The sequence below is a fragment of the Cydia strobilella genome, chromosome Z (genome assembly GCF_947568885.1).
Source record: "Cydia strobilella chromosome Z, ilCydStro3.1, whole genome shotgun sequence".
Lineage (NCBI taxonomy): Eukaryota > Metazoa > Arthropoda > Insecta > Lepidoptera > Tortricidae > Cydia > Cydia strobilella.
This window is the reverse complement of record NC_086068.1, coordinates 9183432-9207095: the sequence shown is the minus strand read 5'-3', so window position 1 is coordinate 9207095 and position 23664 is coordinate 9183432. Positions and strand designations below refer to the sequence as shown.

At 38.3% G+C, this 23664-nt stretch overlaps 1 protein-coding gene across 4 annotated transcripts in view; it reads right to left on the bottom strand.

Annotated features, from left to right (window-relative positions):
- LOC134754307 (homeobox protein araucan-like) overlaps positions 1-23664 on the bottom strand; it is a 121126-nt gene that overhangs the window by 17894 nt on the left and 79568 nt on the right. For all 4 annotated transcript variants that reach the window (XM_063690550.1, XM_063690548.1, XM_063690549.1 and 1 more), the window contains exons 2-3: positions 21770-22138; positions 1429-1541 (exon numbers count right to left, since the gene is read on the bottom strand). In XM_063690550.1, the coding sequence (XP_063546620.1) occupies positions 1429-1541; positions 21770-22138 (482 nt within the window). The remainder of the gene's footprint in view (positions 1-1428; positions 1542-21769; positions 22139-23664) is intronic.

The following is a 23664-nucleotide window of genomic DNA, read 5'->3' as shown; positions in this document are numbered from 1 at the left end:
TAGCTATGGTTAATATATATCAAATTACGTAAAAATACTTTGCATAATGTTAATAGCCAGAGAGGAAAATTGGGACCACTTTCGTATGGAGAAGCGGCCGTCCCCTTTCCTCTTAAGAGTCAAAACACAGGAATTTTCAGCGTTCTGGTACTGCTTGATTGTGGGTAGCGTAGGCAGTTTTGTGTGTAAGTAGTTAAATTGCATTTCAAAGCTCTTTAGGTTATACCGGCCTTATATAGGTATTTTTTCGTGTCTCAATACCGCATTCCCGAGATGCGTACGTACACATTGTTGCTATATCCGTTTATTACCAGCTGACATTTAAACGGTTCAATCTATTTTCGTAAATAGATTCGTCTACTGAGAATCATGGTAATTATACAGCGTCATAGAGGATTTTTTATTTCTTTTTTATTGTTATCTTAAAAATATGTTTTGTGTATTTATGTTACAGGTATCTGCCTTCACAATGCACAATGGTTGCAGGGTATTATTGCTACTACTACTAGGTACCTTTAACTAGTATCATAAATTGGCATACTTATTGAACTAACTAGGTACTTATTTTTAATATTTATATGCCCTGCCCCTGTAATATAATTAGATACTTACTTGTGATTTATTCAGCAATTTTTTTTATATCAGTGATACCATATAATATATCTACCCTAAACCTATATCTATGAGAAGATCACATTATCGACAGTAAACATATGTCTATTGTACTTGTAATGAAATTGTAATCGAAGCTGTTTACGTAGGTAGTCACACATCAAAAGTTTCACCGCTCGTGAAGTGTGCCGGTTGTCAGGAGTTTGACGGGGCATTGAAACTTTTAGTCCGCAACTTACTAGTGTGAACTTATCTCTATAACATTAGTCCGTGTCAAAACGGCAAGATCAAAGTGGAAATTCTATACTGAAGATTTTGTTACATTTTAAGACAGCCTTTTAAAGACTTATAATTCTAAGCTCTTCAAGACAAGCGGTGTCACGACCTGAACCCGGTTCCCGAATGTAATGTCCATTTTACAGTTCTTAAAGTCAGTCAAAGTCCTAAACTAAATCAAAAGTTGGAAAAGGAAAAAAATAAATGCTTGTTTCTCTTGGGACGCGCGAGTTTTAGAGCGAACATGTGCACGACACTACACGTCGCAACAAAAGACGAATCTCGATGCATTAATATTATTACGAACTGTCACTCAGCGAGAACGTGGCTCAACAACTGGCGGAGGGTTACAATTGCACAACACAACAAAATTTATTAAAGTCAAAGCGAGCAACAAACACGAGCCTTCGCATAGCAATCTCTTAGAGAGATAAGTCTCGATAGGGAAGTGTTATGTTAATCCTAGCGGCGCGGCGCGGGCTTTATCTAAAGTGGCGCTGGCAATGGACCTTTGGGGTCCCGTGGGCCCGAGGGACTTACCCGTAGGCCGCCAGCGTGGGGTCGTAGGGGTAGTAGCCGCCCGAGGGCTGCAGGCCCGCGGACGTCCACGCCGACATCTCACCGCTGCCCTCCTTCAGTGCGTAAGGGTTGCTCTGAAACACCGCACGACATAATAAACAAACATGCTGCTACTACTATACCCATCATTAGTTTACTTAAAACTTAAGTTTTAGTTTGCTTAAAACTTAGGTTTGCCTCGGTCGCAGTTATGTAGGTTTGTATTGGTCTGTAGGTATGTTTCAAGTCAGTCAAAACTTTACTCTAACCTCACTAAAAATAAATAAATAATGTTCGACAATAACTACCCAATACCTCTAAGCAAGGAAGTTATTAATTTAATCGAATTTTGAATTTATGCGACAGCAAGTTTTGTAACGAGGATTACAATTATGGTTTCAAAAAATACAGTGTGTTTGATAACAGGATGCAAAGCCGAACGTAGGTGATAGTTTAGGCCATTCAGAACATTTTAAGGCAAAAAAAAAACGTTTTTTTTTTATTTAAGTGTTTTCTTAGGATATTAAAAAAACTAAAATAGCCTTGGTTATTCAAACCATTTTAGAAACATGCTTGGCTGGCTATTGCCCTTTTGCCCTTTCATTTAAGCTATCAAGCACGGCTGTAGCTATCGTATCAGCAAATGCTAAAACTTAAATAAAAAAAATAAAAAAAGAATTTTTTGTCTAAGACATATATGCCTTAAAATGTTCTGAATGGCCTAAACTATCACCTACTTTCAGCTTTGCATCCTGTTACCAAACACCCTGTATGTACGAGTATCCTTCCCTTGGCCAAATATCAACTAACCTTTAGTATGCTGTTAAAAAGTTTGGCTATTAACAGCTTGAACTTTATGTCGACATAAATACTAAAGTTGAATTTAAGGATGCATCAATACGTATATGGATGGATCAGTGCTAATGCTAAAGTATACATTACATACCTCGCTAACTAAATCATATCGTAAATGAGTTCCGCCATCTCGAATTTTTTTCTCATTTCTATATGGCCGTTTAATTAGGACCTTTACGTACCTAATAGGTAGGTATGTGCATTTTTGTCTATAGTAATAGGTACCTAGGTTACAACTAAATATATACTAAACAAAACTTTAATGAAGTAATGGGCATTGTAACTCGAGTCAAAAAGTAATCTTTTTAACTCGTCGCCAGCTAATACCCAGGCTCTCACATGACTAAGCGTGTGTAAGCAGATAAATCTCCGCCTAATACCTCTCAGTCAATCGTCCTTACAAATACGGCTCCAATTTAATTAAAGTTAACTTCATAAAAGGACATAAACGCAGGAACAACAATAAAACTCCCTAGTGTACGGGCTGACATATCACTGGAGTATTTTGCATAATGTATGGAGTAAGGGGAAAACTATTAAGGCTCACGCACCCTCCGAGCCTGATAGTTGTTTAACAGCGCTCGAGTGAGGCCCCGAGCTCCCTCAGTACCCTCTATTCGCATACATTAGACGCGACTAAATTAAAAGTGTGAACGATTCAGCGTCCCCTGTCTTTGGCCCCCCAGCGAAAAGCGTGATAATAAAATGAAAAGTATTATGATACCCCCATATGGAGCGCTGGTTCGAGATAACTGAATAAAACAGCTTATTTTCCCCCTCTTTTTGGATGACGGATACTAGTGGAGGCATATTTACAAACAATGGCGCTAAGCGAGGACCGAGTTTAACATAGTAGGATATACAGAAATGCAAGCTGAAGCGCTTTTAAACTATAGGTTCGAAGGCCGCAAAAATATGTGGCATGCCATGCTCTTATGGCTATACAAATAAGATCGTGTCAGATATTTTTGCGGCCTTCGTTGTGTAACATAATTATTGAAGGTGACTGTACTCGTATCGCAAAACTTTTTGCCAGCAATTATTGAAACGATTTAAATTTTAAAGTTAGCGTATTATTTATTGCCTTACGTTTGCGCGAGAACGTTTAAGTTCATTGTGCCTTTTACCATATTATAATTAGGTGTAATTTTCAAGTGTGGAACAGTTTTTTGTTCTTGAACACAGCATTCGGGCACACGAAACCGGGCACTTTTACTAACCCCGAAGGTTGTAGTAATTGCAGGCAACAAACAATATTTTAACACCCTCGTAGCGTTTGCTGTTCTGCTCTAAGCGGAGGTTACTTTTCTCTCATTTGAAGCGGTAAAGAAAAGTGTAAATATTTATTTATGGAATAAGAGAAAATAGTTGGTAGGTATATGCTGCGAGTGCTAGTTTTGTGTCCCGAGCTAGCGAACGAGCGAAGCAAGGGACTGAAAGGCACGAGGTGCAAATAACTGTCGTTGCACGTTTAATTTCTCGATTTAATGTAAAGAAAATTACGCATTGATCGTCTTTTCATGTGTACCTAATGCACAGAGGTAATTGAACTAATCTAATAAATAATGGTTTTATATTATAAATAATTCCTATTAAATTAAAAAAAATTAACAAGCCCTACGCTATATACGCCAACAAAATCCATTTTATGCCAAAATTGCCTTACATCATTTTGGTTAAAAGCGGATACCCTTTAAACTGCTGGATCGATTTCTATGAAATCGGTACTTAGCTAAAAACTACCGCAAGAAAACTCGCTTTCACGTAAAAAAAAACCGCATCGAAATCAGCCCATCCGTTGGAGAGCTACGAATATTTCTAAAACCCCTCTTTTTGCGTCGAAGCTAAAAAAAAGGAAATTTTTTTTATAAATAAAAATCATACAAATAACCACAATTGTACGAAGTGAAATAATACCCCACGTTTGTCACTTAAAGTGTACTATGCCATAAACTGTGCGATAATATACAATTCATTAAATATTACTCTACACTAACGCTGTTTTATTTAAACTAATGGATGCCTACACTTAATAGACTTGGCAAATAAGACAATAAATACAGTTTCAGGTAAACCTAATAGCATAGGTACCCCTCGGTAAGGACGCAAGCACTTATTAGCATTTTAAATGAGGTGTTAGTAACCCATTGTAAGGTAATAACTTAATTATTGTACTAGGTCGGTAATGCTGCTTGTTTAGAGCTGCTACAGGACTAATTGACTAGGAATTAGATTTGCATACATCTTTCATAGTTGTATAATTCGAATGCTTATCAATTCTATCCTATTTAAACGTGTGATTGCCTTTATACTGGAGACGGGGGCTCATTAAACTGTTATATTGGCAAACCAACTAAAACTTATACAATATTGTTTTGTTAACATACTCCATCATGCCTCCGTGCTCTTTCGCGTTTTAGGTGTGCTGCCTTAACTTTGGCTACACTAGTAATGGCCGCCTATTTTATAGTTACATTCTGTGTAGGCCGATATTCGGGAATAACCGACGTTAGGTTTGTCTCAAAGAATTACCTATAGGTACAATTAATATTCACTTTTATTTCTTAGAAACAAATAGATACAGACGTAGATATATTGGCTAATAAATAGGTAAATAACTTCCTTACTTGCATGCTATATTTGCTAATTTACCTCTTTATTCTCCATACTATTAAAAAAAGTAAGCCAAATTAGACTTTAGTTTGTCTGTCGTAGTTTTAGTCCGGTCACTCAATGCTTTATACGGAACCAAAATATCTATCTTTGTACGGAACCTTTAAAAACTGATATTGGCATTTTGTGAAATTAATATCTCAAATGACACGATACAATTGTTACTGCAGGCAATAATAACTTAACTGCTGCTTTACGGTATAAATTTACTGAGTAAAACAAATTGTCTAACGATGCAATTTAAGTACATCTTGCAGTTACCTGTGTCGTATGCAGCGCGTATTAAACCACCTGTGGCGACACACCTGCTCCTACGTTATACTTGAAATAAAAAACGCTATGTTGCTTATAGGGTGTAAACTAACCTTTTTTTACTATGATATGACAGAACTATGTCGCTATAACATAATTAGTTAACAAAACAGTTTTAAATGTGACTTTACAGGTTGTTTTCAGATAAGACAAGCCATACATAAAAATAAAAACGACGAGAGGTTGTAGATTAGGAAAATGGTTAGGCATTTAAAAACTAGTGCTTTAATTTATACGAATATTACCTCTAATACCTATATACAAAAAGTAAACAGGATAGGTAGGTACGTACCAGAGATTAAGACAGACAAATTGTTTGAATTGTGTGAATTGTGGATCAATAGGTATATTGTACGTATTTGTATGGTTTCTAGATAATAAAAATAACAGAGAAATCAACTAATTTAAATCTGTTGACGTATCAACAAGTTATTAGATATTGTCAAATAGTAATATGCAGAGAATATACGTCGTCTATACCTAAGTAACAACCCCAATTAAAAACGGAATATTGGTCCGGGGGAAAATCTAAATTTGTGTCACATACACACGCATTATGGAGATTATTATAATTATTCATTTTTCCGCCAAGGGACGTTACGTCAAAAACGCACTGTCGAGCATCACCCCACAGCTGAGTGACAAATTCCCTTCCGCAACTCTTTGGACGCCAGTGATAAAAATTACCCAGAAGTGCCATTGGCATTGCCTCCGAGATTTATGACTGTAAGCCTACTTTGCGCATCCAAATAATTTCATATAGGAAATTGTATACTTCTTAAGTAGGTAATACTATTATATACATTTATATACATAGGGATTAACACAATAATCGCTACATAGTAAATCACCGTTCACAATTCTACTAACTATAAATATGATTAACGAAACTAGATCGATACTCTTAACAACACAAAAGTAAATAGTCTGTGCGGAAAGAGAAGAGTCATAGAATGACCTTATATTTCACAACTCTTATCTTTCCGCGCAGACTATAAGATTAAAAGATTAAAAGTGAGGCTAATGCATTAAAGTATTTTACATGAATCATGATCATGAAATTGTGTAAACTAATTGTAAAAAAAGTTTACCATAGCCTACATTATAATCATTTAAACATACAATTATAGATATACATATGTAAAAGGAGCACCAAAATCCTTAAGTACATATTAGTTTAATAACAGTCATCAGTCACGTGTGTCTTTCGCGGATCCCTAAAAAGTGAGTCTTTGGGGCTGACTGTGGTTCGCTAACCAAGAGTGATGACTGTCTCGCCCCTAACATTAGCCAGGCACGCGCCGACACCTACAACATATATATTATGATGCATGTTCACGGCTAGGATCTTTAATGGGGATGTTAGAAGCTCGCAAAATACATGATTTAACAACAATTTGTCTTTTTAAATTAAAAGCGATTGCAGAATATAACAAATAATTAATTTAACGCACTTCAACTACGAAAGAACGTCACAATTGACACTTTTGGATTTACTCTTTGTATTATTACGAGTGTGGATTGACAAATGCCAACGGACGTGTTGTTCAAAAAAAGAGCAGATGTGTTCGAATTAGATAAGCTGAGTGAGGGTAGGAAGGTGCCAATGTTGATATTAAATCCAGTGCTCATTGGTGGACGTGTGATACGTAAAAAACGCATATCTTTTGGACATTTTACAAATATACTAATGCAGCATGCAATTGAAAAAAAAATAGCAAAAGTTAAGCTGCAAGTAAGAATCTTATTTCCGTTCAGATTGAAATCTGAAGCCTCTTCGAGAAGTGAATAACATTAACTAAGTCAAATTAGATATCGCTCTAACGTGGATAACAACCAAATAAACCTTGATTGGGACTAAAGCCACCGTCACAGTCCTCAGAGCAGTCATCGCCTTACGGCTATATGGCTACATAAATAGACCTTTCTCTCACACCAGAATGGGTAATTAAAATATATACGCTGTTAATTAACCATGCCATCTATCCCAGTCAATAAACAATCTTATATTCGCAGTTAACGCGTCGCAATCGTTTATTAACTCTTAAAATGACCTATATTAAAATTGTGTTCTATTTTCCATGTAGCACGGCTACATTTACAATTAAACAAAATGGCAAAGATAGGTTAAAATCCGGTATCCCCCTTTTCCGTAACACTGGGTCTAACAAGGTATTAATCAATTCTCTACAGGGTTCGCGAGTCAGCGCAGATAGACTCATTACGGGACCCCAAATAAATATAAACAGAGGCGAAGGGGCTGCCCCCACTATTTAACCGTATTCACACGCGCGAGAAGATCCATAAATAAAAGCCAACTAGACTACCCTAGCCGCGGAAATCGATAGAGGGTTCTGTAAAAAACAAAACATTGCATGGAAAGATGTTCCGATTTCTTGAAAAGGAACTCGGGAAATGCACCATTTTACGTTAGGTACCGAACACCAAAATAACTTATGCATGTGGGATTGTGGGAGTATAACAAACTGAACAGTAGGACAAGCATGGATAAATATGTATTTTACATATATTTTATAGTTTAGTACAACTAGAGACATCTTATTATATCTTTTATACATATGTATGAAACATTAGGGAATGCAATTCCACTCCGGTAAGTAAGTACCTATCTTGCACGCGAAATAACCCTTTAAGCCCCTCCAGTTAATGGCCCCAGGATTAATCTATGCCCGCTCAAATTGAACCCTAAAAGAGTGATCGGCGGTTCATAAATAAGGCTCGTTTATTTCATTGCATTAACTGGTGATAAGTTATTTGACGGTTCATAAATTTTTGCCCTGTCGGTGGCTGGAAGCCGCTTACTGACCCGAGCCTCAGGCCAGGCGCCTCGGTGCCCCGTTCGGCTGCCAAATCGACTGCACTCCATCATCCCGCACTCCGGTTTCCTGGCTACTGTTCGCAGTTAAAGGCTCGATACTTGGGTGTCGTGTAGCGCCATTTTCTGCTTCATAAACTGTATCTGTTAGTTTAGGGGCCAAGTTTGATGATTGGATTATGTTATGGCATGGATGTACCGTTATGGTTAGTTTATTGCTGTACGCTGTATGATCTGTTGGGAGATATATTTTGTTGGTAAAGCGGTAGAGCCCAAGAAAAGAATTGCGATGACGGCTTCGTTAGGAAATACTGAGGACTGGAAATTGTTTTAAGTCGCCCTTATCTATATATTCTGTAGTTTGTGTCATCTTTGATAATAAATAAATGATAAATAACATCACTGCGAAGTTTGAATACTTTTGAATTCTGCAAATGTGATAATTGTTTATATAACAAAATAGCGTTATTTTGCCCCATTTACATAGAGTGCAACTCAATAATAATATTATTCATACAAATAAAAATAACGAGTGTATGTAGCCCGTATTAGCAAAATCTGAAAGTGAATTGTAGCAAGTGGAAAAAAAGATGACTAAGTGGATAAAAGAGCGCGTACAAATGAAAAAGTCATTTCATGCCGTGCGGTGGAGACGCGGCCGAGGGTCTCGCGCACCATTATCGAGCTTGTGAATATGGAAATAAAAGCGATATTTGTAAAGCAACAGACAACGTGGCTAAGTTCAATAAAGCTTTCCCCCAAATAAGCCATAAAATGAGCGGGCACCGGCCCGGGCGCGCCCGCTATACCTATACTGCCGTTCCAATTATTTGTTTGTGGAGGCACAATAATTTTATTTTACGTTTTATTTAACATTTATTTCGTTACGGCAATTTCACGGATATCAAAGAATTGCTAGATTGTGATTTAAACGGAATTGGTTATTTTCCACTTGGCAGAACGTTGACGCCGCCATCGAGTTGATATTATTTTATTGGGCATGATATTGTGTTCTTAATCAATGCACTAACAGCACGCATTATAAAAATGAACGATTGCTCATAATTGCAATTTGCTTTGCTTATAGGTAGTCAGTTCCGATAAAATAGGTTTTGCCAGACTTGTTTCTTTCTTTATTGTATTTGGTCCTTTTACTTGCTTATTTAAACATTATGAACGATTTTACAAAGCCAATAAAATTAAATAAAGAATGCCTTTTGTGTCACCTTAGACATTTATCTCCTTTTACTTACGCGTCCAGACAACGTTGATTATTCTTGAAGTTTTCAAACGCGAATTAGCATGTCGTAAATGACTTCCCATAAATAAATAAACAATAAAGCGGGATTAAACAAGTCGCGCGCCGAGGCCGTGTGCGGTCACGTTTAAGTGCCGAACTGGATCGATCGGGCTCGTAACTCAATGATCGTAAACAGCAATGATATCAATTAGAGGCCGGCCGATAAACCTCCACTTTAATTAGGAGAACAAACAACAGACTGTCTTTAATGAGCCGCGAGGGGGAAACGTAATTAGGGGAGATCAATTATTGAGCCTCCGTGATTGATTCGGTGCGGCTCACCCGAGCCGCGGTCGCGACCGCAACTGCTTCTCACTCCGAGACGTCTACGACTACTCGCAAGCTATGTTAATGAATCTATCAAAAACTTTACGCGGCCAAATTAAATCCATCTGAATACTAATTAATAAGTCAAATTGAATACAGCCCATAAGAGTTTCCGGGGTGGTCGTATAACGCATTTATCTGATGCCCCGCTAATAGCCGAGGGTAAAATGCAGCTGTGAAGCTTGACGTATAAATTACTTATAAAATAGGGACATTAAAAACCATTTAGAGCAATAACTATTCTACAATGAACATTCTAATAAATAAAGTGAATAATTTATATGTATTATTTTGATACTGGAATGGAGAGGTGTCGGTTAATGGTGGGGGGAGGGAGGACAAAGCGCCCCCGGAGCGCTTTTGTCGTGGCCTCCCTGCCCGTGACATCTGTCCGAATCTACAATAACCCGCAAAAAACTCGCAACTTACCAACTGCGGGGCAATCGCACGAACATTCGCGAGTGAGCACGCCGAGCGGGCCCGAGCACCACTCGCGCGCCGTTTTGACAGTACTAGATAGATGCGAGAACGTCTTCATTCATCTATTGTTGCTGTTGACGTATCATTTATTCCCGAAACTGGAGCCCGAGTCCCGGTGGTCGTGCGATTAAGGAACGTTGTCATAATATTATAAACGGCGTTAACTTTGTCGTTTCACGGTAAGTTTGCCCTTTTTTTCTACGTGACATGTCGGCAAAAAACCCTGATGGGTAGGAATAAGCCTGTTAACAGAGATGCAGCTTTCGAATTTTGTCTTTTATTTCTATTAAAAGTAGATTGACATGTTTCGTTATTTGTCAGTGTCAATTATAAAAATAAAATTAAACCGTAAGTATATCTTAATCAATACTGACCTTGCCTATACGAAGCTGGAGATCCTGGATTTGAATTTGGGCAAGGGTATTTATTTTTATGATAAGCACTTATTGTTCCTGAGTTGTGGATGTTTTATATGTATAATCAATTAATATACTTATCTATGGAACTAAGTTCGTATATATAACCGCTAACGAGTCGCTAGTTTTATCAAAAAAAATACGCATATTAGTTACACGTAGGTACAAGATACTAACGCAAGGTCCTGAAACGTTTTTATTGTTAAGTGTAAAAACGTGGACCGCTTTATTGAGAATCTTTTGAAATATTTTCATTTGTCATTATAAGTGAATTAATCTCAAACTCAACATGAGGGTGGGAGCGCAGTAATCGTCATAGATAACATAATTAACTCGTTACTTCATTTCAGAGATTGGCTTTATCTAACTGGTTGGATTATTTTCTCAAATGTGTGAATATTGTGGATATATGAAGCTGTGAACTGTCGGCTATGCCTCATGTTCAGGAAAGTGTATTTTGTTACTATTTTAGTCAGTTAGTTTAAGTTTTTGTCAGCTAATGTTTAAAAGGTACCATCAAAAATTAACATTTAAACTTAGTACTAAATACTTATAAGTTTAGGATTCAATGGATCGATCACTTTAACTATTTAGTTTTCATTTCATTGTCTTGGCCTAAAGTAATAGTAAACTTCCTGTGCGCTTTGTCACTATAATTTATCACCGTTTGGCCGCTGATACGGCATATGTTGTGTCTTTTACAGTTAGCAGGCGTTGTAATGGTGTTGTTAAACTTTAATTAACCTTTCGGTTCATTAGTCTGAGTACCAAGGATTGGCGTACAATTTGCGTTTTATGTATTTATGGAGGGTAAAGCATAAATAGCACGAAGTTGTTCTACACAGTAACATAAAATCATATTTGTAATTTTGTTGTGCGATGTAATTTTATAAAAAAAAAACTTATATAATCTCCATTAAATAGATTGGGCAGTTTAAGACTTTACTTTGGTATTTCGTTTTCATTCTGGTACTCTAATTAGTAGGTACCAATCTATCAGGTATCTTATCTACTCGTTTTGTCTTAAATAAAAGTCAACCCTACTATTCACAGGCTGTACTATAAAAAATAATTTAAACATATCTAGTTAAAACTATCTCATGTTTCATCGGCACCATGTTTTTTATTCATCTAATTTTTTATTCAACTAATGCTTAGCTCGTCGAGCGAGTCGGGCGGACAAAAATTACACTTAGCATCACGTTTTTTTCACTTCCGGTCAGATAACGAACTGAATAAGCACCTTTATGCTGTTAAATGGTCACAATTCGTGTTTATACGACGACTGATGCACATCAGATATTTATATTAAGGACATTGTTTTCAATTCTGAACATGTAAGTAAGTATTAAAACCTAAGGGACTAAAACTAAAATACAATTAAATATATAAAACCTCCCCTAAATTAAGCTTTTCTATTCATTTCATTCATTCATTAAAACAAAAACATACTAGAGCATGTCGCAAGCTCTTGTTTGCCTTATACCAACAGACATACGTATGTTTAGGTAAGTGGAATTCAAAGATACAATTTTGGAAAATTTATAAAAAATAGATATAAAAATGTTTTTCTACTTCATAATTTATGAATAGCATGTTCAAAAAATATTTTTATTGGGTTTCATAAAACATTCAAATTTTCAAAACCCCTTTGTGGTTGAGATAAAATTACAAAACTTGGCGTATTTTATCAATATAATACCCATGGTAAAATTTAAAAAAATTGTTTTTTTTAACCACCCTAGTCACTACCTCTGGCCCTAAGATCGACGTTGCAAATCATTTAATAATTTGGGGCTACAAATGTTTGGCTCTTCTGGCCACGCTTAATTGCGTCTTATTTGCTTAATGAAATACACTGAGCTCAATCGCTTGTAACTTGTAAAAACGGGTTATTTCATAATTTTGGAGGTAATTTTACCTTTTTTAGGGAAAGAGACATTATAAAGCTCGAGGAGTTCATGCATACGAATTTAAGTATCGTATATTATCATCAATTTAGTGACGTGACATTTTAAAAGCCACCTTTTACAAAGCTGAATTGTATAAATAATTTAAAGGCGGGATTCCACCAGTGTGCGACACTGTGCGGCACAAACATATTTAGTCCAAAAATGCTGTGCCGCACATTATAAAGTTTCCTTTAACAAAAGTGTTAAATCAAATAAAATAAAACTTAATATTGTCTTCGGTTACCGCGATAGTTACTCATTAAATAAAACTATGAAAACAGTTCGAAACGTCGGGATGTATTATAAATTCAATATACGCGATATAATCCGTTTTCATAGTTTTATTTCAAAATAAAACTTATTTTGTTTATAAATTATCTATCTATGCAATACAAGTAGGTAGTCCATCCCAAACGGCAATTAGTCGTTTCGAATGGAGTGCGGCCAGCCGGCCACTGCACTAACCACGCATTAGCACACTTCCTCCGAGACGCGTCCAGATCTTTTTTCTTAAGATTGATCGCGAATGCCTTCGCTCGGAACCGGTCACAATATCCTCCACTTCCGCCGCAGACAAAGGGTCATAACTAACACATTTCCTCCGGCTGCCGAGACCGCTGACTAACGCCACCGAACCTATGACCCCGCAAATGATCGAGTGAATTATCGCATCACCGCGGTCAAGATACTGCCCATGATAGTGTTGGAAGTGTATTCAAACAATAGTAAATACATTTAGCTAGGGTATTGTTTGATTTATAGTAAAAGCGTGTAGGTAATTTATAAGAGTGCCGGTGGACGAGGGGCCAGCGCCGCGGCGGGACGCCGGGAAATCGGGGAAAAGCCAGAGATTTATTAGCAGCGAGCCGGCGGCTGACCGCACGGCCGCTGTTTGCCCAGTCATTAAAGTCGGCAAGTAAACGCTTAGTGCGAAGATGAGTATATTTGCGGAGCAATTAACGCTTTCGAGGTGAGACGAGGGTTGGACCGCGACTGTTTATAAAACGTCATTGTCACCGATAGAGTTGCGGCGTATCGATTTGCAAACACGCAGTGTATTTCTAGCGCTAAGTCGTCCATCCAGCACTTAGACGGTATCGCCACAATGCCGGCCGGTAGATAAGCGCGGCACAGAAGTAGGTAGGTACTTACCCCACCTACGTCATATCGCTATGTCAACAAGCGGGTGTCAATCACGGCAAGGCGGTGCCTTACAACATTTTATCGCTTGTCACATAATCTAAGTATAACGAATTTGTGTCAAATCGCCGATAGACCTACCGATAAGCCCACCCATTTTCATCGCCAACACCATTGCCTCATAGTTATATACCTCTACCGCGTGAGATACGCCGAGATTACAAAAAATTACACATGTAAGTCTGTGAGTTATTCATTTATCAGTATCTTTCGTGTATCATAGTTACTAACATGATGCCGTGAGCTCGAGCCGAAAAATTTTGGTAATAGAAAATAGAGCATAGCCTTGCCTTAACATAAAAGGCTGTAGGTACATTTTAGTTCCTCAATTCCACAAAAATGGCTAATGGCTTCGGATGAATTTCGATAGACGCAGAGATAGCTTTTAACTTGAATTAACAATATTAACATATACGATAATCTTGTAAAGGGGTGCAGTTAGCGACTTTAAAGCGGATAAAGTCGTGATCAATAAATAGTTGTTGTATTATAACTTGAATATTTATAACGATATCACTACAAGTATTTTGTACTTTCAAAACTAAATATGTGATAATATTTTTGAAGCGGCATTTAGTTTTTTATTAGTACGACAACATCCATTATGATATTAGTATCATCAACATCCTCTTATCTATGACGCCGCGCAATCTAAAGATACCTTATCCATTTATAGAATATCGATAAGTACTAACATATTTGAGTACTGGGACATGATGGCCGGCAGCACGCACACATGTGCAACTGATGCGCAGTTTACAATTCCATGTAACTTTCAACCTTATTAACAAAGTAGCTAGACATCAATCGATCACGTTATTTGTGAGCGGAGTTCTCCGCTTTCCCATCCTAAGTTAATTAGGAAAGAAATAAAATATAACAAGAGCATTAGTCGGAGAGTGAAGTTGCAGTGACTAATTGATCGGCAATAGAGTAGGTAATGGTGCATCTTCATATGTTCCCAGTATTACTATACACCACTCGCTCACTCACAAATCGGACATTTCACGAACTGTCGAAAAGCACTTTAACGATAATATGCAATCGTGCACAGCAATTTCCGTTAAGCGAAATGGCTTTGGCGTATTCATGTTTCTATAGGCTTAAAGTACATAGATGTTTATAGCTGATTAGAACACTTTTTTTATAGAGTCATTCTTCAAGCAGCATGGGGTCACCTGAACATAAGTTCCTATTTCCGTTATAAGTATAGCAATGATGTAATACGGTGATAAAATCCGAAATACATATTTATGCTTAAGCTTGCAACAAAAATATGGTGAATTACTATTTTGAAGTAAACCCGACTTGGTTTAATCAATCGTTGCATTCTGATTTTTGTAAGTACCTGAGGGTCAAGTCTCTACTTTTATGTATGTACATATTTAACTATTTAGGCACAATGGTCAAATCCTACATGTCAATTCAAACTTTGTGATAATTAGGTACTACATAGATACGAGAACAATACGAGATCTTATAGATGTTATAGTTTAGATCTCAACTAGTTATATTTTGCAGTTCGATTCGAGAAACCAAATGTCATTTCACGCTAAAATTATTGTGACGTTTAAGGATATCCATGATATCCACTGGATGTCTATAATATAATATAATAATATAGTAATATCTTAAGCAAATCTTAAAGAAATCGTTCAAGAGGACATTCGAAATCGCGGAAATGTCAAAATTGACATGACTTTCTTAAATAGCTCGTTATCGTTTCTGTTTCATATCTAGTGGATATCTAGATTCGAATTGGCCCGCTATACACTGCAATAATCATATGCCAATATGGCGTGGTCACTGATAAGACCAGCGAAATATTGTTAATAGTAGGATAGGATAACTATATATGTCTTACCTATTCTTCTTCTAACCACGGAGTGAGTGCCCCGTAAGTCAAACCGGGGATCCGGCAGACCTCGTCGGCGATGATGGCGGGATAGCTTGGACTCTTTTTCGAGAAATTGGCCAGATGTAGCTAAAAACCTAGAGGAGTGGAAGAACAGGGGGGAGGCCTTTGCCCAGCAGTGGGACGCAATAGGTTCGCAATAATAATAATAAGCCCGCAGCGCAGCTTGTGGCGAGCTATTGGAGAGTAACGACCCCATCACCCCACCAACCCGAGAGCTATATGCTCCAGGGGTGGAAGTGAAAGATGCATAAGATGCGAGTTGGCACAGTGGCTTTTAACAGCCAAAATGGAAATTCACCAGTAACGATGCGCCATCACATACTAAATTAATTTTGTATTAGGCAGAAACGTCTGGAAATTAAAAGTCGAAAAAAATCACTGTCTCAGGCGAGGCTCCAGTGTCCAGTGTCGCGGGTTCGATATCCGCCAGACAGTGAATTAGCATCGTTTGCAGACGTTTCAGCTTAATACTAAATTAATTTCTAGTTTAAAAAAAGTTACGTAAAAGTCGTAATTTTACTCATTGGATAACGTACTTTCGATGTCAGTTTATTTTCTTTGATATCTGTTAAGTATATTTACGGAATAATCGCATTTAAACACAGTGATTTCATTTTGTATATATAGGGTAGACTGGGTACAGTTGAAACATTTTATGTTTCATCATCATCATCATCATCATCATGTCAGCCGATAGACGTCCACTGCTGGACATAGGCCTCCCCCAAGGCTCGCCACTCCGACCGATCCTGTGCCGCTCGCAACCACCGAATTCCCGCGACCTTCATCAGGTCGTCGCTCCATCTCGTTGGAGGCCTACCGGCAGTTCGTCTTCCGGTACGCGGACGCCACTCCAGAACCTTCCGGCCCCACCGGTCATCAGTTCTGCGAGCAATGTGCCCCGCCCACTGCCACTTAAGGTTTGCAATTCTGCGAGCTATGTCGGTGACCCTAGTTCTACTGCGGATATCATTATTTCTGACTCTATCACGCAGAGAAACCCCGAGCATAGCTCTCTCCATTGCCCTTTGCGTGACCTTGAGCCTTCTTATGAGGCCCATTGTTAGCGCCCACATTTTATGTTTAACCGCCTGTAACTATTTTATTTTTACAGTTAGAAGGGTATGTCTGTGCCTGTATTGTAAAAGGTTATTTATTTAGCTTTTAAATAAAATGTGTTTGGAAAGCCTATCGCCCATGGTAACGTAATGATAGGGAATTAAAGAGAATGTGGAAGAGTTGGTTCAATTGACCCTATAGGTGTGTTAATTGAAACACTATGTGTGGGGACGTTTGAAATACCTTTAATATATTCGGCAAAATGACAGATAATTTGTTATTTCTAATCTTTTTTAAATAACTATCACGGTATTCAATGAGATCCACTAAAGTTTGCAAAGAAATTACAAACATTTCACAATTTATCTGCGTCTGAAGATCTTGATCAAAGGATCTGGACAAGTGCGAGTCGGACTCGCGCACGAAGGATTTCGAGCTATTACGCAAAAAACGCCTAAAAATCACGTTTGTCATATGGGAGCCCCACTTAAATATTTATTTTATTCTGCTTTTAGTATTTGTTATTATAGCGGCAACAGAAATACATCATCAATGAAAACTTCAACTGTCTAGCTATCACGGTTCATGAGATACAGCCTGATAGACGGACAGACGAACGGACAGCGAAGTCTTAGTAATAGTCTCGTTTTTAACCTTTGGGTACGGAACCCTAAAACGACTAGAAATAACAAATTATCTTTCATTTTTCCGAATATATTAAGGTGTTTCAAACGTCCCCACAGTTTTTCAATTAACACACCTATGGACTCAATTGAATCACTCTTCCACATTCTCTTTAATTATATTATATATAGGCGATAGGCTTTTCAAACACATTATATTTAAAAACTTAATAAATAACCTTTAATAATACAGGCACATACCTTTCTAACTGTAAAAATAAAATAGTTACAGGCGGTTAAACATAGTGTTTCAAACGTCCCCGTCCTACCCTACAATTTATAATTAAAGTCTTGTTTTTAGGGACATGTAAATTATGAAAACAATATTGAAATGAATATCGATAACTAGTGACTACCCCCCCCCCCCCTATCTTAAAATACACAGCCGAGTTGGTCGTCCGTCGCCTTGTCGATCCGGTCATTAAGTATTTGTATTGCCTGCAACCTATTGATTGCGTCTATAGCCGTAGACTTTACCTTCGTTAGGCAGGATAAAAATATGATAAAAATATATTAAATCATTAGTAATAGTAATTATGAGCCTGATCTGTAATTATTTGCTTTACTATAGTGTTGAAGGAAAATCAACAAGTTATCTATTATTGTTTATAAAGTGTGACAAATTAATACTTAAGTATAACTTAAGTTTAAAACAATAGGTACCTAAGTTCTGAAACAGCACGCATTGTATAAAAAATATCTTAAACATTCAAAATTCACGTCTGCCCCGTATCAATTCAAATGACTCCCAAGGCGCATTGGGCCATAAACTATCGCTGAGGGGCGGTATCGGCGACTTTATAGCAACTTAAAACAGTAGTCGAAAAGTGACAATAGTTTGTAAGTGTATATCGTACGGCGGGTAATTAGGTCGGAGTTAATGCGCGGTGATTAATGAACAAAGCGGGCAACAAGCCGACCACCCACGGGGAGTAGACGGCTTAATAAGACCCTCATTAACACCTTAATGGCTATTCTCAATTCGCTGATTCCTCTTCAGATTTGTTTATTTTTTCCTTCTCGGTCCAGCCCGTCGCCCGCGCACATCCCGTCTCGCTCCACCGCCCTTCTTTATTGAATTTCTGCTCTCCTTTTTCTAAACTTATTCTCTTTGACTTAAGATTAGTGACTTATTTAAATTGGCATTTTGTTACGTTTTTACAGTCGGCCCGGGCCGTTGCTCGTTTTTTCCCCGCTTATCTAACTTTTAATTTAATCGCGATGTCTAATGAAACGGCCGTGAAACTTTTTTTCAATTGTCCTTTAGATGAGGACCGTATCTGTTTACTTTAGTTAAGATCTGTGTTAAAAGCGCGGCTGGGTAAACGTTTTCGTTTATTCAAACGTATCAAAAGGAAAGTATAACTAATGCTTTGATGATACCTCCGCGGGCGAGACCTAGACGTTTTGCATGTTTAATAACGTGGGACGGTTTGTTTCGCCAAATGGTTGAATTGAAACTAATGCCTCACGCGAGACGAATATTTTCACGCCACACTTCATCTTGCGATGATCGTACTCGTGTGATTTTGCTCGAGTTGTAGTCGCAGCATCCGAGAATAACTATGTAGTTGAGTTTTCAATATAGCACTTTAATCATGTGTCGGGTAAGATATATCGTGTGGCTTCACTTTCTACGAACATCTGGTATTACTGTGTATATAACGATTCTGGCTATTTATATGTTTTTTTTTATGGTAAGTTCATAATTATACCTACTATGTAGTATACCAATCAGGTAGTTCTACTTTAAAAATCTTTCTTCTAATCAAATTGATTAGTACCTATTTAGTAAATATTGATACCACCTTTACATATTGATAGGTTGTTGTATAGTATGTAAGTCGTAGGAAGTATTTTTATAATAGTTACGAGTACATACCTAGATACCTAGTATGTTCTCAGCATTAGCACTCAATCGAGATGAGCCTTAAAAGTAAAAAATGTACTTACCTTTATGAACATAAAAGGCAGATGCGCTTTCACGAGTAGCAGTTAATTTGGAATGTCGCCGTCATATGTCTATCAGGCGGCCATAACGCAATATGGGGATAGGGTGCTCCAAGATTTCCGTTCGCAATAAAGCGGGCACATGCCGACGAAAGATATTAAGCTTCCTAACAATTTGCCAGAACTTTATTAAATCGAGATTATACTACTGTTTAGTCCGTATGACTGGTAAATTAGGGGCAGATTTAAATAAATAATTAAAGGGAAGTATAAGTGTTTTAGATTTCACTTCGTTCATTTTATTTATGTATGAGTATATTGATGTTAATAAAATTGAGATACCTCTTAAAGATCTTTATCATGGTTCATGTTTGAACGTTAGCACCTAGTCCTATCATATCATTTGATCATTTAATAGAATCGCACTCGAACAAACATTATTCGTCCTGCGGAAAACAGCGAGCGCCGACCCGAGCAGCATTATTGGTCATATCATAAAACTTGATTGTCTTAACCGAAGAAGAAATATTACATTTTAACCGAGGCTGTACCTACAAGGGAATGTTTTAATAAAAAAGCGTTAAAGCCTTTATTATTATTACGGGGAAATATCGCCGAGTTTTTGCACAATAAAAGCACATGATGCCGTTTATTAAAACTAGAATGGAAAACGTGTTAATTTTACTGTTGCGCGCAGTCAACAACATTGAAACCTCAGATTAAACGCCACCGCACAAACAACCCGCTTTTATTGATTATCAAAAGCACACAATAGATAAAAGATGGCGCTGGGTGTATTGTTAGCGGGTCGCACAGACGGCGCCACCGGAGTCGCGAGCGTACAAAAATGGCAGTTGCATATTTTTTCCACGCGATCGCATGTACATCCATTAGATACTAAACCCTATCCCGATGATCCTACAGACTATGTTAGCTGAAGCGTCTAGTTAGTTATACGCAGCCACAAACAGGCACCGTCGTATTTGTGGTAGAGCATCGTCATTGTTCGCTAAATTGTCGCTTGCTCGGAACAGGCTCGGCATGTCGTGAGTTAGGTATGAGCACAGAGCACACAATGACAGTACATACATTTAAACACCTGTTATTAAACATGCATGCAGGGTCACAGTGAACTCGTAGGTAGCTACGGGCTCGTTAAATACAATGACAGATAGAGATCAAAAGCGCGATTTGGGATGCATCCACAATTACCGACACGAGTTGTCAGATGATATTATAATTACCGAGTTGAACGAACTCTTTATTTTACATTTAAGTACGAGTTCAGGAATAATTTCGGAATTTAACATCCTTATCTACGCCGCGATCTGCAGAAACCTTAAAGCTACATCATCGAAATATGTAAACCGCGACGAAAAACACTAAACAAAGAAGTGAACTAAAATCTTAAATGGAGCCAAGCGTCATGGTCGGTGAAAACTTCCGTTATGAACGCTACAACGCAAGATTACATGCCACAGAACTTCCTCTTAGCACTTGACAAAAATCGGATCATGTTTTTTGTTCAATAGGATTTTGTAGGTTTAACGGATTTCACATATGCCTCGCCCCGCCTAATGTCGATAGGATAAAACGCTTCAAATTGATCCCTGTGAAATCCGCAACCAGTTTCTAAGTGATTAAAAAATATTTCGAGTTCCGATTTCCAAGTGCACAATCGATTCCTCGGGCGGCTATAGACCCTTATAGGGATTATGCCCGCCGCATGCGACGACCGCCCATTTGTCCCCCTTGCACCAAACAAGGTGTTAAACTGAACAGTAGCGCAAGCCATTCTTCCCGCAACCACAAATTGGATTCGCTTCGTAACATTCTTCATAATAAAGCGGGCTCTGGATATAGTTTATTGACATTCAAAATCTTCAAATGAAACGGAGAAAACCGAACGGTCATTTGACATTTTGAGCATTAAGTTAAGACGTCATATAAAACTTAACTGAGATAAACGTAATTGGTATAATAATGTCGGTTTGTTTTTTGGGTTCCGTTGAGTTTTAAATATTAATGTGTCGTGACAGGGCGGCGACGCGCGCTGCGAGGTGTCGGTGGTTTTCTGGCCCGGCGCGTCCGGACCGGTTCTGGTGCTCTCCTCTCGCTCGCCAGAAAAGCCAAACACGTTGTACTGAGAGCGATAAACCCGGCCTCCTATGCGGACAAACTGCAAACGACCTATTCGTAACAATTTGCACAGTATAGGCAGGGAATAACATTCGATGTTTACGCTGCGCCTAGATACAATTGCGCGCCGAGGCAAACTCGATATGGATTTCATTAAAGGTTTAGATTTAGCGAGTGGAAATTTATTCAAGATCTTGATATTGAATATTGAGATGCTACATACCAATGGGGAGTAAAATGCGGAGCTGTCGACTCCGATGCTAGGGTAGGGGTTCTGGTCGGTGGAGGGGTATGGCGTGCCGTATACGCCGACGGCGGCGCTGGAGAGCCGGGGGTAGGAGGAGAGTGCGAGGCGGGCGCCGTCGTACTGGCAGGAGCAGACGGTCTGGCCGGAGACGGGGTCGGTGATAATGGGGCGCGGCGTGTCGCAGCAGGAGGCTGCAGGGGTGCTGGCGTGGCTGCCGGCGCCCGGGGAAAGCGCGCCGCCGGCCACGGCGGAGCCGCCGGGCGACAGCGGAGGCGCCGAGTTGGAGCCCCCGTCCGGCGACGTGGCCGCACCGCCCGCGCCCGCCCCGCTGCTGCCCACGAGCAACTGCAATTAAACATAATATACTCTCACCTTAGTTTCCTAAAAAAACTTGTAAATGTTGAAACCGATGGTTGTTCCTTTCTAAAAACGGAATCCTTATAGTTTCGTCATGTACGTTTATCTGTCTGTACCTATGTGACAGCCATTTTAATAAATTAGTAACTTTAACTTAAATATATCAATGACTAGAGTTTTGTTTTCATACGGAATCCCCCATTATTATGCGTGATCCTACACGCATCTTGGCGGTTATTTTTATTTCGTAGTTTGCTACTACCATAACATTTATAATATTTCTGTGATACATATATGGAAATGATGTATAGGTACAAGTAAGTACACCTATCGTCGCCTACAGTCCATACAACGGGCTCTCTTTGGGTACAACTATGTACTTAGATTAGGTAGCTAAAGATATTTTTTATAATTTATATATATTAATACTTAGCCATTTGCTATTTTAAATGTAGTCTCTGGTTTAGGTATGTTAGTTATTTAGAAGTATATTTTGCGACTGGTCAATAATTTCGGTTGGAAATGTTATTGACGCCCACGTGGGATTGTCACCTCATGCTTAGCAGTGATTGAAATTTTAATGTTATTTTATTAGCAGAAAATACTGAAATACTGCATGAGGTAGGAATGTTCTGATCGTTTCCTGGAAGAGAAACGTGTCCAGTGAAATTAATACATGAATGTTACATTTAAACTATACCATTGCCCTAGTACCCATAGTACCTACAAGCTTTGCTTAGTTTGGGGCTAAGTTGATCTATGTAAGATATATGTCCCCTATGTATGTGGCGTCGTGTTACTCATGATGGTCAATCCAAGCACGACGATGCCTGGTTCTCCTTACTAAAAGAGAAACGCACGAGGCGCCACGAGCAGTCCTCCAACCCCCGCCCACCTGGGGGAGCATACACCTGCTGCGTGTGTGGCCGAGGGATCCTCTCTCGTATAGGGCTTTACAGCCACGAACGCAAGTGTCGTAACACTCGTAACCGCGATGCTGATTGAAACATCTGACACAGATGACAAAGGCCTATTTATTATTATATGTCCCCTAATATTTATTTTATTTATTTACGTTTTCCAGTAGAACTATTTTTTTATCTAGTTAAATTTAATTTTTTTTTATTAGCTTCGTGTCTCGACATCTAATTGGCAAAACCACAGTGTCGGTTGTACATAACGGTGACTTTCAATTTACATCGATACGCCAAGGTATCATCTTGCCAATCGACGCTTTTGTACATTTTCCTGAAAAGGCACAAAATATAATTGAGGTAATCATGTAGAACGTATCCACTAGCTGTGTATGTAGGTTATGTGACTTTTTCTAGACAAGTACGTACAAGTCTAGACATGTTAACAAAAGTAAGTTCGGCTTTGCCAGCCATATCAAAGCTCACGCTCGTAATTAAGAGCTAGTATCATCGTTGTCATTACGGCATGGATAACTGTATATATATATACTTATTTATCAAACATATACCTACTTGTTTGTACTTTGTAAATCCCATAAT